This window comes from Oryctolagus cuniculus, chromosome 8 (assembly GCF_051225735.1).
Source record: "Oryctolagus cuniculus isolate XC-2025 breed Fujian yellow rabbit chromosome 8, ASM5122573v1, whole genome shotgun sequence".
Taxonomy (NCBI): Eukaryota; Metazoa; Chordata; class Mammalia; order Lagomorpha; family Leporidae; genus Oryctolagus; species Oryctolagus cuniculus.
The window spans coordinates 75,307,777-75,321,630 of record NC_142874.1 but is presented as its reverse complement, the minus strand read 5'-3'; the positions used below and the strand labels follow the sequence as shown (position 1 = coordinate 75,321,630).

The following is a 13,854-nucleotide window of genomic DNA, read 5'->3' as shown; positions in this document are numbered from 1 at the left end:
ACAAATCTAGGGGGAAAACACTCTTTGCAAAAAGTGATATTTTAATGTTAATACATGGAAAAGGAATAGTTTAGGAGTAGCTCTCAGATGAGGCCTAGAACTACCATAGAAAACCTCTTAAATAGAAGGCAACTATTTCAATGATTAGAAAGTAGTAGCAAGGAACCTAGAAGATGGAGAGAGGAGAAAGAAGAAGGCAATTTTCTAAGGAAAAAATACCTGACCATTGAATTTCTTCAGTGGCAAATGAAAGAAAGAAAAGCATGTGTATTAAGTCTTCAACTCTTAACAAGAAGAAACAGAAAAAAAAAAAAGCTAAAATAATTTGGGATAAGTGGAAAATAAAATAGAAGAAGAATACAAAAATGGTGATTAAAGAATTTTAAGGCAAAAATAATCAGATCTTATAGATCTGTGGACAGATTTATAAATAGATAAGAGATGTATCTGATAAAGAAAACTAATTTAAGGACACAAACATCAACAACATTCCTGACAGGAAAGAGTTCGTGAAAGAAGTCAGAGTAGCAGTTTTGAAGTCCTTACTTTAGTCTCTCTGAAAGGCTGGTTAATGAAAATATAATTATACAAACTTACTCAAATATAAAGAGAGAAAATTATATGAGCATTGCTATTTCGTTTAAGTAAAACTTTTAAAAAAATATTATTTATTTGAAAGGCAGAGTTATAGACAGAGAGAGAGAAAAAGAGAGAGAGAGCGAATTTTCCATCCTATGATTCACTCCCCAAATGTCTGCAACAGTCACGGCTGGAACATACTGAAGCCAGCAGCCAGGAACTCTAAAGCCAAATGTTCTATGTATTTACCATCTTGTGAATCAGAACATTTAGAATACTATGCTGCAAGGAATCTCTTCTAGCATTTAACATTAAAGACTAGGAAACCTCAGGGAGGCAGAGCTGCTGTCTTCTGCCCATGTGAAACTGACAAGTCATGGTTGGTCACCTGCTCCTGCTGATACCACAGAGGCAGTCTGTTGAAAAAGAAAAACTAAGACTGGCACTATGAACTGGCCTGTTATTAGTCAGTGTCACGCACATCGAAAAATGGATGAAAGAATAACCTAACACATTCTAATGTAAAACATTTTTATCACACTGAAAATAAAAATAACATTTGAGTAAGGATTAATTTTGCTAATACGTGTTGAACACTAGAACACGGAAAAAAAATTTGCTAAAGGTTGACTATTTTACTGTTACTCTGTTTTCTTGTTATTATAATGATGATGCCTACTAGATCAAAGTATTTCACTGTCTTTGCAAGACCTGAGGGGTCTGCATCCTTGCCTTCTGAACAAAGGCTTCATAAGGAAACATTATTAATAAGGTTAGACCCACGATCACAGAAATAACTCCACATAATGACCTGAAACTGAAAACTTTTTATACCAAGTGAAAGCTAATTATTCATATACTTAACTGAAAATAGAAATAAACTGAATCAGGAAAACATTTGGAGATTCTGAACAAAATGGAATGATGTCCGGGATTTGCTTTAAAATGATCTACTGGGAGGAAATGAGTGCAGAGAATCAGGGTAGGTACAGATGCAGGAATACTGGTCGTTACTGAAGATGGCTGATGAACAAAGGGGTTCACAATGCTATTATCTCTATTTTCATATATGTTTGAAATTTTCCATAATAAACAATTATTTAAAAAAGAAATGATAGTTCATAGCTGACTTTATTTAATTCTTCAATATAAAACCCATGAAGCCCAGAAAAATTAGATTAAAAACTATATATAGGGGCCGGCGCCATGGTGCAGTAGGTTAATCCTCCGCCTGCAGCTCTGGCATCCCATATGGGCACCGATTCTAGTCCCAGCTGCTCCACTTCCAATCCAGCTCTCTGCTGTGGCCTGGGAGGGCAGTGGAGGATGGCCCAAGTCCTTGGGCCCCTGCACCCACATGGGAGACCAGGAGAAGCACCTGGCTCCTGGCTTTGGATCAGCGCAGCTCTGGCCGTTGTGGCCATTCGGGGAGTGAACCAACGGAAGGAAGACCTTTCTCTCTGTCTTTCCCTCTCACTGTCTGTAACTGTAACTCTCAAATAAAATAAATAAAATCTTTAAAAAAACTATATATATGTAATATATATTCACACATATTTGTATATATATTTGAAATCTATGTATGTGTGTAGTCACATAATTGAAAATATTTGAAATACATGTGTGTGTGTGTGTGTGTGTGTGTGTATCTGAAACATTTCCACTGGTTTACAGTCCAAGGTCTTTTATGTAATACTGCAGCAAATATATTAGTGTTATGCATTCATCTTGGAATCCTTATTAGTTAATCTTGATGCATAATGTGTATCTTTTTATTTCCTGATATTTATATATTAGGGATTGGAGGAAATGTTTCTATACCACAAACATTGGTTTCCACCAATTTGAATTAGGTAAAAGTAGGTACAACATTCAAATATATTTCAGAGCAATGAATGCATGCCTAAGTAAAGACATCTGTACTCTTTGAAAAGTCTATTGCCCTAAACTGGCCTATAGTTTAAGAAATTTCCATGTCTTACAAAGTGCATACTTTCAAGGCAGCTAGCAAAATATATGTGCAAAGGGCAGGCTACATGGGAGGGAGCCTGCCTGAGATCAGTCTCTCTAAGCCAGTGGTTCACTTGCTTCCTGCACATTAGGAATCTCTTGGGGGAACTCTGTAATAATACACATTCCCAGCCTCTACCCGGATTTACTGAATCAGAATTTTTAGCAGTGAGGTCAATAATTTGTAGTTTGAAGGAATTTCTTAGATGATTCTGAAGTAGCCTGTCCAGGGTTTAAACCATTTCTGTTTTTCATTGATTGTTTCTTTTTTTTTTCCCTTTTCCTCACTTTTAATTCTCTACAATCATGGTTTCTGTTTCTGTTTCTAATTTCTTTTTCTAAGTGTTCTCCTGGAGAGATGGGGAGGTTCAGGCAGTGGGCACAGGAAGGACAGGCTCCAGTGGCAGCAGACCTGTATGATAAGGAGATTCAAGTCAAGGATTACCTTCTGCAGAAAAGGCAAGAAGGGGCAAACAGCCTGAGTCTTGGTTTGGTCATGTGACTTCTGGGGACTTTCTAAAACGTTAGCTTCCTTAACGGTCTAAAGAAGGGTAATAAGGCCTCAGCATGTCAATCACACAATTCGTGTGAGGACACTGTGATATAACAAACATGCCACGAGTTACTGGGAGGCAAAGGTAAGAGCTGTGTTCAGATGTGGAGACCACGAGGGCAGGAAGCACCAGCCCACCTCTAATGTGACCATTTGCTTGGCCATCGCTCTCTCCACTGCTTCATACATCTGTGTGTTCTGGATCCCCAAGCCACAGAAGATGACAAAAGCTTCCAGAAACTGCTCATCATTCCGGTTGAAGGGCTTAACCTTGCCTGTGTTCTCCTCCATCTTATTTACAAGTTGGCAAACCCCTATAACAAATCAAGAAATTGAGCATATGTTATTTTAATTAACATGGCTTTTATTGACTGTAATACACACATCCAGAATTGGCTCATAACTTTACTCTTTAAGCAAAATGAACCCCCACAAATATGAGCTAGAAAGGCAAAAATTATGTTCCAAGAGTACTAGGTTCACACAATCCTAAAAACAAAGTGCTTGTGTTCCAAAAATCCTAGAGTGCTATTTTCTTTTAGACTTGGTCACGAATTTTAGATCAGTTGAATCCCCAAAGACAATCTGTCCTTTGGAAACTAATTGGATTTTTGTACACTTGCCAAGAGAACAATTTTGATGCACATAAGAATTTTGGGTCACACAGATCGCCTTTTCGTACTGAGAAACCAGAAGCTAAAAAACACAAATACAGAATAGAATGCAAAAAAAAAAAAAAAAAAAAAAAAAAAAAGCAGGCAATTCACATAGACAATCTCAAATTTTAATTATATACTTGCATATCCAGAAGAATCATATTTGCAGACAACTTTTTTTTTGTTGTTGTTACAGGCAGAGTGGACAGTGAGAGAGAGAGACAGAGAGAAAGGTCTTCCTTTTGCCATTGGTTCACCTCCAATGGCCGCCGTGGCCGGCACGTTGCAGTTGGCACATGGCGCTGATCCGAAGCCAGGAGCCAGGTGCTTCTCCTGGTCTCCCATGGGGTGCAGGGCCCAAGCACTTGGGCTATCCTCCACTGCACTCCTGGGCCACAGCAGAGAGCTGGCCTGGAAGAGGGGCAACCAGGACAGAATCTGGCACCCCGACCGGGACTAGAACCCAATGTGCCAGCGCTGCAGGCAGAGGATTAGCCTAGTAAGCCAAGGCGCCTGCCACAGACAACTTTTGATGCAACAAATGCATGAAAATAAAAATTACTGTTTATTGAGAAATTTTAAGCAGATCTATTCTTTGAAGACAATTGTAACCCCTAGTTCCCACCTATCTTGGAAAACAAAACCTGTAGTCCATAGGAATGGAAGAGTTTATCAACATTATACATAGCTGCATTGAACTGGTTGTCCTGTGGGATTCTGAGTCTAGTGCTTTCTCCAGGAGTTCAATGAAATAGCCTACCGCTGGATAAAACATAAGTCCTTATCACTTCTATTTCTAATTATAAAATAGACTTGTGTCATGTGCACACTGGAGGCACAGGCATTGTGTAAAATATGTTAATAAATGCATAATTGAGGAGCTCAGTTTATATTGTAAGGTAGGTGTGATGATCCCTATATTACAGAGGGTTTTGTTATTTGCTCAAAGTCTCTCAAGTACTACGTGTGGATTCGAAATTTAAGCCTCCCACTCAGTTTGTTCCCCAACTCCACTGGGTTCTAAGGGTCTCTTTTTTCACCACGCTCTGTTGCCCATTTTCCTGTCGGATCACTGCCAGCAGTTCTGTTTGCATCCTGTCTGTGCACACCTTCACCTGGGCTTTTCCACAGGCCTGGATCGTTCCCCTAACCGGCTTCCCACTTGATCCCTACACTTCCTTGGGGAGTTCTGGAGGCCACCTGCCTCCCAGGTGTGGCAGGTACTTCTCTTTTCCATGCCTTTAACATTATCATCTGATGTATCATGATGGATTTTAATTCTGTCTCTCTGAGCAGCATATATTGTGGGCTTAGAGATGTTTTTTTCAGTTCCATTTCCTCAGCTAGCCACATGCCTGGCACACAGCAGAAACTGAAAAAAAAGGCTCAGTTAATAAGAAAGTACAGGACTGCAGCTATGACCCAAACTACTTTCCCATGAAGATTACAGTCTATTAGTCTTTATTTTTCCTGGAGCACAAAAGAATTGCATAAAATCTGCGATGACATGAGGGCACTTCAAAAAGTTCATGGACAATGGAGTTACAAGATAAGTTTTTTTTTTTAAATCCATGCATAATTTTTTTCAGAATGCACATTTTCCATAGTCTTTTTGAAGTATCCTCATATGCATGGATTTGTACATGGTTGTCTCTTTATCACCACCAGGTGCACTTTATTTTGAACACTATAAATGATCTATGTTCGGGGCTGGTGCTGTGGCTTAGTGAGTAAAGCCGCTGCCTGCAGTGCCAGCATCCTATATGGGCGCCGGTTCACGTCTTAGTTGCTCCGCTTCCGATCCAGCACTCTGCTATGGCCTGGGAAGGCGGTGGAGGATGGCCCAAGTCCTTGGGCCCCTGCACCTGCATGGGAGACCTGGAAGGGGCTCCTGGCTCCTGGCTTCAGATCGGCACAGCTCTGGCCGTTGCAGCCATTTGGAGAGTGAACCAGCGGATGGAAGACCTCTCTCTCTCTCTTACTGCCTCTCCTTTTCTCTCTTTGTAATTCTGACTTTCAAATAAATAAATAAATCTTTAAAAAAATGATCTATGTACTCTGTTTTCTTCTTATTTTGTCTACTTTAAGCAGTAACTATATCTGCATGTTTATTTATCATCATTAGTGCTGCAATGATTACTTCTAACACTCCATTATCAAGCAAAACATTAAAAATATGTGTAATAATGAATTTGGACATTACAAGTAAAAACCTTGTACTAAATGGCAGTCAACTCAATTTAAAAGTATATATCCCATGTATGGTAAAAATGCAAGGGCTATGTCCTTCAGTCTTTGTGAATCTCCAAATTATAAATATGGAACTGTTTATATAGGCTTCTGGCTGCCTCCCAGATCACATTTTCCTGAGAGTCATGTGTTTCATGCCCTTATATTCACATCACAGTGGAATTGCTTTTCAATTTTTACTAAACTTTTTGCCTGCTTGATGGCCAGCATTCATAAGCAAGAATTTTCTTTATTACTTCATAAGAATTCCTACATGTATAGCAAGGAAAGTACACACAAGGAGGAGTGGAGACATGGCTAGCAGGCAATCTTCTAGCCTTATGACTTAGCTAAGTAACTGTTCTGAACAGCAGTTCAAACCTATGTCTCAGTCAAAATTCACCCTGTGAAGACATTAAGAGGTCCTAAGCAATACCTCTGGAATTGTTCACAAGTCATTTAAATGGAATGCTAAGTATATAAATATTAAGAGTCTGCTGTAACAACCACAGCTCAGAGCAGAACAGTTAACACACGTCTAAGTCACAATGCACCACTACAGAAATAGATATACAGACAGGTTCAGGGCAAAGAAAGGGACACTGAAAACAAATTATCCATGAATCTTATCATTTAGTTCTGCTTGGAAGGTGGAATGGGCAGCCATATTGATATGTACTTGATACTGATGTCAATTACATATTGATATATTATAATCCCATTGCTATCTTTACACCCTGCAGAAGATGTACTTATATCAAACAAAAATACCTAAGTTTTTAAAAAAGTTAGAATCGTGCCAGGGGATTCCAATACAATCCCATCAAGGTGGCATGTACCAATGCCATCTCACTAGTCCAAGTGACCAATTTCAGTTCACAACTGATCATACTAATAGGTCTAAGAGTCAAAGGGATCACATAAACAACACTAGTGTCTGCTAATACTAACTGATAGAATCAAAAAGGGAGAGAACGATCCATCACTGGAAGCAGGATACACAGCAGACTCATAGAATGGCAGATGTCCTAAATAGCACTCTGGCCTCAGAATCAGCCCTTAAGGCATGCGGATCTGGCTGAAGAGCCTATGAGAGTATTTTAGGCATGGAAAACCAAGTCACTCTGGAAAAAAAAAAAAAAAAAGAAGACCTAAATGAAAGATCTCTGTGAGTGAGATCCCAGTGGGAAGAACGGGGCCATCAAAGAAGGAGGTACCTTTCTCTAAAGGGAGGAGAGAACTTCCACTTTGACTACGACCCCGTTGGAATAAGATCAAAGTCGGCAAACTCAAAAGGCTTCCATAGCCTTGGCAACTCATGACTAGAGCTTAGGGTGATTACTGACGCCAGAAACAAGAGTGTCAAATTGTTAAGTCAACAACAGGAGTCACTGTGTACTTACTTCTCATGTGGGATCTGTCCTTAATGTGTTGTCCAATGTGAAGTAATGCTATAACTAGTACTGAAACAGTATTTTACACTTTGTGTTTCTGTGTGGGTGCAAACTGATGAAATCTTTACTTAATATATACTAAATCAATCTTCTGTATATAAAGATAATTGAAAATGAATCTTGATGTGAATGGAATGGGAGAGGGAGTGGGAGATGGGAGGGGTGAGAGTGGGGGGGAAATTATGGGGGGGGGGAGCCATTGTAATCCATAAACTGTACTTTGGAAATTTATATTTACTAAATAAAAAAAATACAAAAAAAATCTCAGAGCAGAAACAAACAAACAAAAAAACTCTGATCCTGCCTACAAAAGTCTGACAAGGGTATGTATGAATTAAGTTAATGTAAATCTGATCTAGGAAGAGTCAATACACTGGAAAATAGATTCAAATCATTCAGGAAACATTACTTCACTTGTTAAAGACTTTTAAGTTAGTATAATTTTACAGTTTTCCTTTTACAGATGGTACCTATTTCTGGCCAAATTTATTCCTTGTTAATATGCTAAATGAAATTTATTTTCACTTTTTTTCCTAACAAATTTGTTTTGGTATATGTTAAAATTATTTCTTTTTAATAATCTTATAACCAGGAACATACTAAAAACTGTCTTTTGTAGACAGGTGTTCTCAGCTGAGTTTATCAGGTTTTCCATTTAACAATTATATCATTTGTAAATCATTTAGTTTTACCTTCTTTTTTTCTGTGTCTCATTTCATCTTTTCTACTCCTCTGATGGCTTTAGTTAGAATTTTGTTAAAGAGATCATATAAATAGCATAAAATGCCTGGCAATAATAACAGAATTATAAAGGAGATATGTTTCAACATGGGAAGCACTCCACACATCAGACTCATAGAATGACAATCATTTAAAGTAACACTCTGACCTCAGAATCAGCCCTTAAGGTTTTTGGATGTGGCTGAAAAGCCCATGAAAGTATTTCAGGCATGAAAAGCCAAGACACTGTGGCAAAAAATATCCTACATGAAGGATATCTGTGAGTGAGACCTCAGTGGAAAGAAGGGGCCATCAAAGAAGGATGTACTTTTCTCTGAAGGGAGGAAAGAACTTCCACTTTGCTTATGGCCTTGTCTAAATACTGATGGAGTCTGTGGTTACAAAAGGCTTCCAAAGCCTTGGCAGCTCATGGCAAGGGTCTCAGGTGATCACTGACATCATAAATAAGAGTGTTAATTGTTAAATTAACTACAGAAGTCACTGTGCACTTATATAACATTAGAATATTTACTTATGCCTTGGAATTATATTGTAACATATAGATGAGATTATTTCTCCAACTATTCACCTATTTTAAAGATCCACATTTGCATCAGTTACTAAACAAGGTCAAAATAAGTGAATAGAACAGATAAGATGACATGAGTCAGAATCAATGATTCCAAAGTGTATTTAGGACTACTCAGGAACATTCTGTGATCATGCAGGTCTCTTGAATTTTGTTGACACAAAGGAAGCCAAAAAAAGTGCTTTATGGGGGCTGATGCTATGGCACAGTGGGTAAAGCAGCTTCCTGTGGAGCCAGCATCCCATATGGGTGCCATTTCTGATCCAGCTCCCTGCTGATGTACCTGGGAAGAGAGCAGAAAATGGCCCAGGTGCTTGGGCCCCTGCACCCATGTAGGAGACCAGAATGAAGCTCCTGGCTCTGGATTGGCCCGGCTCCTGTCATTGTGGCCATTTAGGGAGTTAACCAACAGATCTTTCCCTCTCTCTTTCTCTCTATCTAACTCTGTCTTTAAAATATTTAAATAAATCTTTAAGGCAAAAAAAGTGTCTTATAGAACATCAGAATGATGCAGGTGTGTGGCCAGTTCAAATAGGCTAACAGAACAGATGTTAAAATATGGACAACATGTGAATTTAATAAGGACATGTTCTAGACATGTGTCATCAAGCAATTTAGTCCCTGTGTGAACATTATAGTGTGTGTTGACACAAACAAGACAGCTATGTCACCAGGCAATATTATCTTCCATATTTTACTTATATGACAGTAATGCACAGTCCATAGTTGACTGAAATGTAGTCAATTTTGTAAGAGACTGAAAAATTAATTGTGGAAATAAAATAACAATGTTCCTCTTACATATATATATATATATGTATGTATATATATGTGTGTGTGTATAGATAGATAGCAAGAGAGAGAATCCATTTTAGAGCACACATTCAGTAAAAAATATACATTGTATTTCTCACTCAAGCAATGTGTAGAACACTGTAATTTTTATTATGCATTTTGTTTGTTTATAAAAACAAGGAGATAGGAATGTAAGCTCTTTAAAGTGGAGAAGTTTTAAACATTGTTTTTGGATGGCTATGGAACTAAATTCTTCAAAATCTATCCTAAAAATTAAATTGGCAAATAAAAAAGCGGTCTGCACCTCAATGTTTATTGCAGCTCAATTCACAATAGCTAAGACATGGAATCAACCTAAATGCCCACCAACAGAAGACTGTATAAAGAAATTATGGGATATGTGCTCTTTAGAATACTATACAGCAGTAAAAAAAAATGAAGTCCGGTCATTTGCAACAAAATGGAGGAATCTGGAAAACATCATGCTGAGTGAAATAAGCCAGTCCCAAAGGGACAAATGTCATATATTCTCCCTGATCAGTAACAACTAACTCATTTGCAACAAAATGGAAGAATCTGGAAAACATCATGCTGAGTGAAAAAAGCCAGTCCCAAAGGGACAAATGTCATATATTCTCCCTGATCGGTGACAACTAACTGAGCACCTAAAATAAAACCTGTTGAAGCGAAATGTACACTATGAGAAACAATGTCTTGATCAGCCCATGTCCTGACTGTCGAGGAACAACTTACTATTTTATTCCTTTTAGTATTTTTTTGTTCTACTAAATACATTGGTTGAACTCTTTAATTAATACACAATTATTCTTGGGCATTTAAAATTAACTGAAAAGTGATCCCTGTTAAATATAAGAGTGGGAATAAGAGAGGGAGGAGATGTACAGTTCAGCACATGCTCACTCAGACTTACCCCTAATGATAGAGCTAGAAATGTGCCAGGGGGTTCCAATTCAATCTCATCCATGTACTAATGCCATCTTACTTGTTAAAGTGATCAGTTTAAGTTCATAATTGATCAAAAAGATAGGATTAAGTGACAAAGGAATTGCATAAATAAGACCAGTGTCTGCAAATAACAATTGATAGAATTAAAAAGGAGAGAATAATCCTACATAGGAAGTAGGATACACAGCAGATTCATAGAATGGCAAATGCCCTAAACAGCACTCTGGCCTCAGAATCAGCCCTTAAGGCATTTGGATCTGGCTAAAAAGCCCATGGGAGTTTCGCAGGCATGGAAAGCCAAGACATTGTGGCAAAAAAAAAAAAAAAAAAAAAAAAAAACCTAAATGAAAAATCTCTGTGAGTGAGATCCCAGTGGAAAGAATCGGCCATCAAAGAAGGAGGTACCTTTCTCTGAAGGGAGGAGAGGACTTCCACTTTGACTATGACCTTGTCTAAATAAGATCGGAGTTGGCGAACTCAAGATGCTTCCATAGCTTTGGCAGCTCATGACAAGAGCCTGGGGTGATTACTGACATCAGAAATAAGAGTGTCGATTGTTAAATCAACAACGGGAGTCACTGTGCACTTACTCCTCATGTAGGATCTCTGCCCTTAATGTGTTGTACTATGCAAATTAATGGTAAAACTACTACTCAAACAGTACTCTATACTTTGTGTGTCTATGTGGGTACAAGTCTGTTGAAATCTTTACTTAGTATATACTAAGTTGGTCTTCTGTATATAAAGATAATTGAAAATGAATCATGATGAAGAATGGGATGGGAGAGGAATTGGGAGATGGGATGGTTATGGGTGGGAGGGAGGTTATGGGGGGAAAAGCTGCTATACTTCAAAAGTTGTACTTTGGAAATTTATATTTATTAAATAAAAGTTGAAAAAATCTATCCTATAAAGAGGCATCAAAATTTATGATAAATATGATGCAGGAAAAAAGGCATATTTTGCCTGATAAATAGGGGAAGTAATTGGGTAAAATAAATGAGTGTCAAGTGAAAAAAATATTTTCCTAATAGTGCTGGAAGCAAAGTGGTGGAAACACTCTATATTAGCCAGAGCTCTAAGCAAACATTTAGTGATATGAAACAATACCTCAGGGAATAAATCTGACGATATAGCAGACCCTGTAATGGTCTAATGGCTGTAATTTCATCTAAATCTCAGTAATGGAAAAAAAATGACAGGGCCAGAAGAAAATTACAAAAAACACATGGGTCTGCCTGTCCTTCCTCATGCGATTCTATAGGGATTCTCTATTAGAACTACATAAGGGTGGAATCCGGTCTGTGACTTGTAAGACAAACGATCTACAATCATGATATTTTCCATGCTGCATCTGTGGGTGTGTAAGAATGGCCCAGAGCTCAAATTCTTAGTGCTGTAACACTTAAACAACAGCCAGGAACGCGGAAGTTTTCTCTCTTGTAACTGAGATCAACTTGAGCAACTTCCCTCAGCTCCAACACCACTAAGTGAATCACTGCTTTCTTTTCTCTTTTTCATTTACTGAGAATTTTTCCTCCCCCCCAAAAAACATTTGTTTACTTTTGGTTCAGTTATCAAGCAGAGTGACACAACATGCATGCCAAGAAAAGTCTGTTGATTTCAATAGTTCTTTCAATTTTGCTGCTCACTTGTCTGAAACAGTGACAAGTGCATAGAATGTGAACTGTGAATAGATCTGAAAGGTTACGGAGTTCATCCCCCCAGAGACCCATAGTGGGCCCTTAATCCTTTACACTGAAAAAGGGAGAGGGGAGCCAACGTGAAGCTGGGAGTCCCCATCCTAGTCCAGTGCTCTTTGCACTTCCCTTACCCAGCTCTCATGTATCATCTGCACACAGCATGAAAGAGCCCGAGCATAGCTTCTGCCAGCCAGTCCTGTTCTCAGAGAGCCCATGGAGGAAAAGGGAAGGTAGGGCTCACTGTCTGGCAAGTTGCTGTTCTGTCTTCCTTCTTATGACAACTTGCTGGTAAATACTGTATCCCTCCTGGAACTGAACTACACATTTTCAAAGGTCACGGGCAGCTTTACCGTAAATCTTTGTACGCATATGAAAAATCATCTTAAAACAAACATAACATTTGTCATGTGGTTTTCCCCTTGATCTCCCTAGGAAATAACATTTTATAATGTAACATTTGCTTCGGATCATACGTTGTAAGGTATACTCTGCATGTTCCTTTTAATGCTTGTTAGATAGCTGATCAGTGATAATCTTTAGAAAAGTTTACATATTCATAAGCTTCTGCCTTTTTGCTCTCAGAATGATAGAAGAGTACAGTTGACCTAACAGCCCAGCAGGGAGTTGGCATGCTGGCTTCTAAGAGGCTTTAGCATGCAATTCATCAGGGTCAGGATTTGACTCTCAGTCCTGCTGGCTTAGAGTCCAGATTGGTATGCTGGGGACAGATTCTCTCTCTCTCTCTCTCTCTCTCTCTCTCTCTCTCTCTCTTTCTCTGGGGTGAAGTCACGGTTACTAAGTTGACAAAACTGATTTATAAAATCAGACTATTTACTAATGCACAACAAGAAATAGATCTGTCATAGGAACATGGGTCTATATACCTGCAGCTGCAGCCTACTGCTTCAAGTCCAGTTTACTAATATACAGGAAGAAGCAACTATCCAGACATCTAAGATATTCGAGAGGACATGAATAATGCATTCAATTCCTATGAGCTAACCTACACTGGAAAGAAAAATACTGAGAACAAGGGAAGTCAGAGGGATGGGCCTGGAATGAGATCAAGGGACGTCAGAGTCACGGAACACTCCATGGCAGTGAGCCGAGGTACCCATCTCATGGTCAGGATGCATATTAACATTAGCAAGGGACTGGACGTGCTGAGAAATTGTTGGCTACAACTTGCTGCATCCATCATCTCCACCTAAGCTGTGGCCCATCATATGGTAAGAATCCTCAGTGCACACTGACACAACTCTTTACCTCCAGCTCCACGTTAAGGGACAAAAGTTCCCTCATTCCCGGTCTGAACCTGGATAGACACTTTGAATATCTGTCTTTTGCTTCCCTTTTCATTAACGATACTTCCTGCTCCCTCTTTTTGACTGATATTTGCCTCCAATAAAAGTACAGTCAAATCTTGCGACCTGAAATTATTCAGACCTTTTAAAGTAAATTTATGAATCTAGCTGCTGCTCCCTTTAGGTTTTTAATTTTTAAATTTAAATCTTTACAAGTCACTCATATTTCCTTTATTTTCAGGTTTTTGGGACAATGATAATAATTCATATGATCTATGTCAATCATGGATGATTGC

General features: G+C 38.6%; 1 protein-coding gene across 7 annotated transcripts in view; it reads right to left on the bottom strand.

Moving 5' to 3' along the window:
• The window catches only part of PDE5A (phosphodiesterase 5A), a 159,266-nt gene that overhangs the window by 66,834 nt on the left and 78,578 nt on the right, over positions 1-13,854 (bottom strand). For all 7 annotated transcript variants that reach the window (XM_002717227.6, XM_008267901.5, XM_008267898.5 and 4 more), the window contains exon 10: positions 3,281-3,456. In XM_002717227.6, coding sequence (XP_002717273.1) covers positions 3,281-3,456 — 176 coding nt within the window. The remainder of the gene's footprint in view (positions 1-3,280; positions 3,457-13,854) is intronic.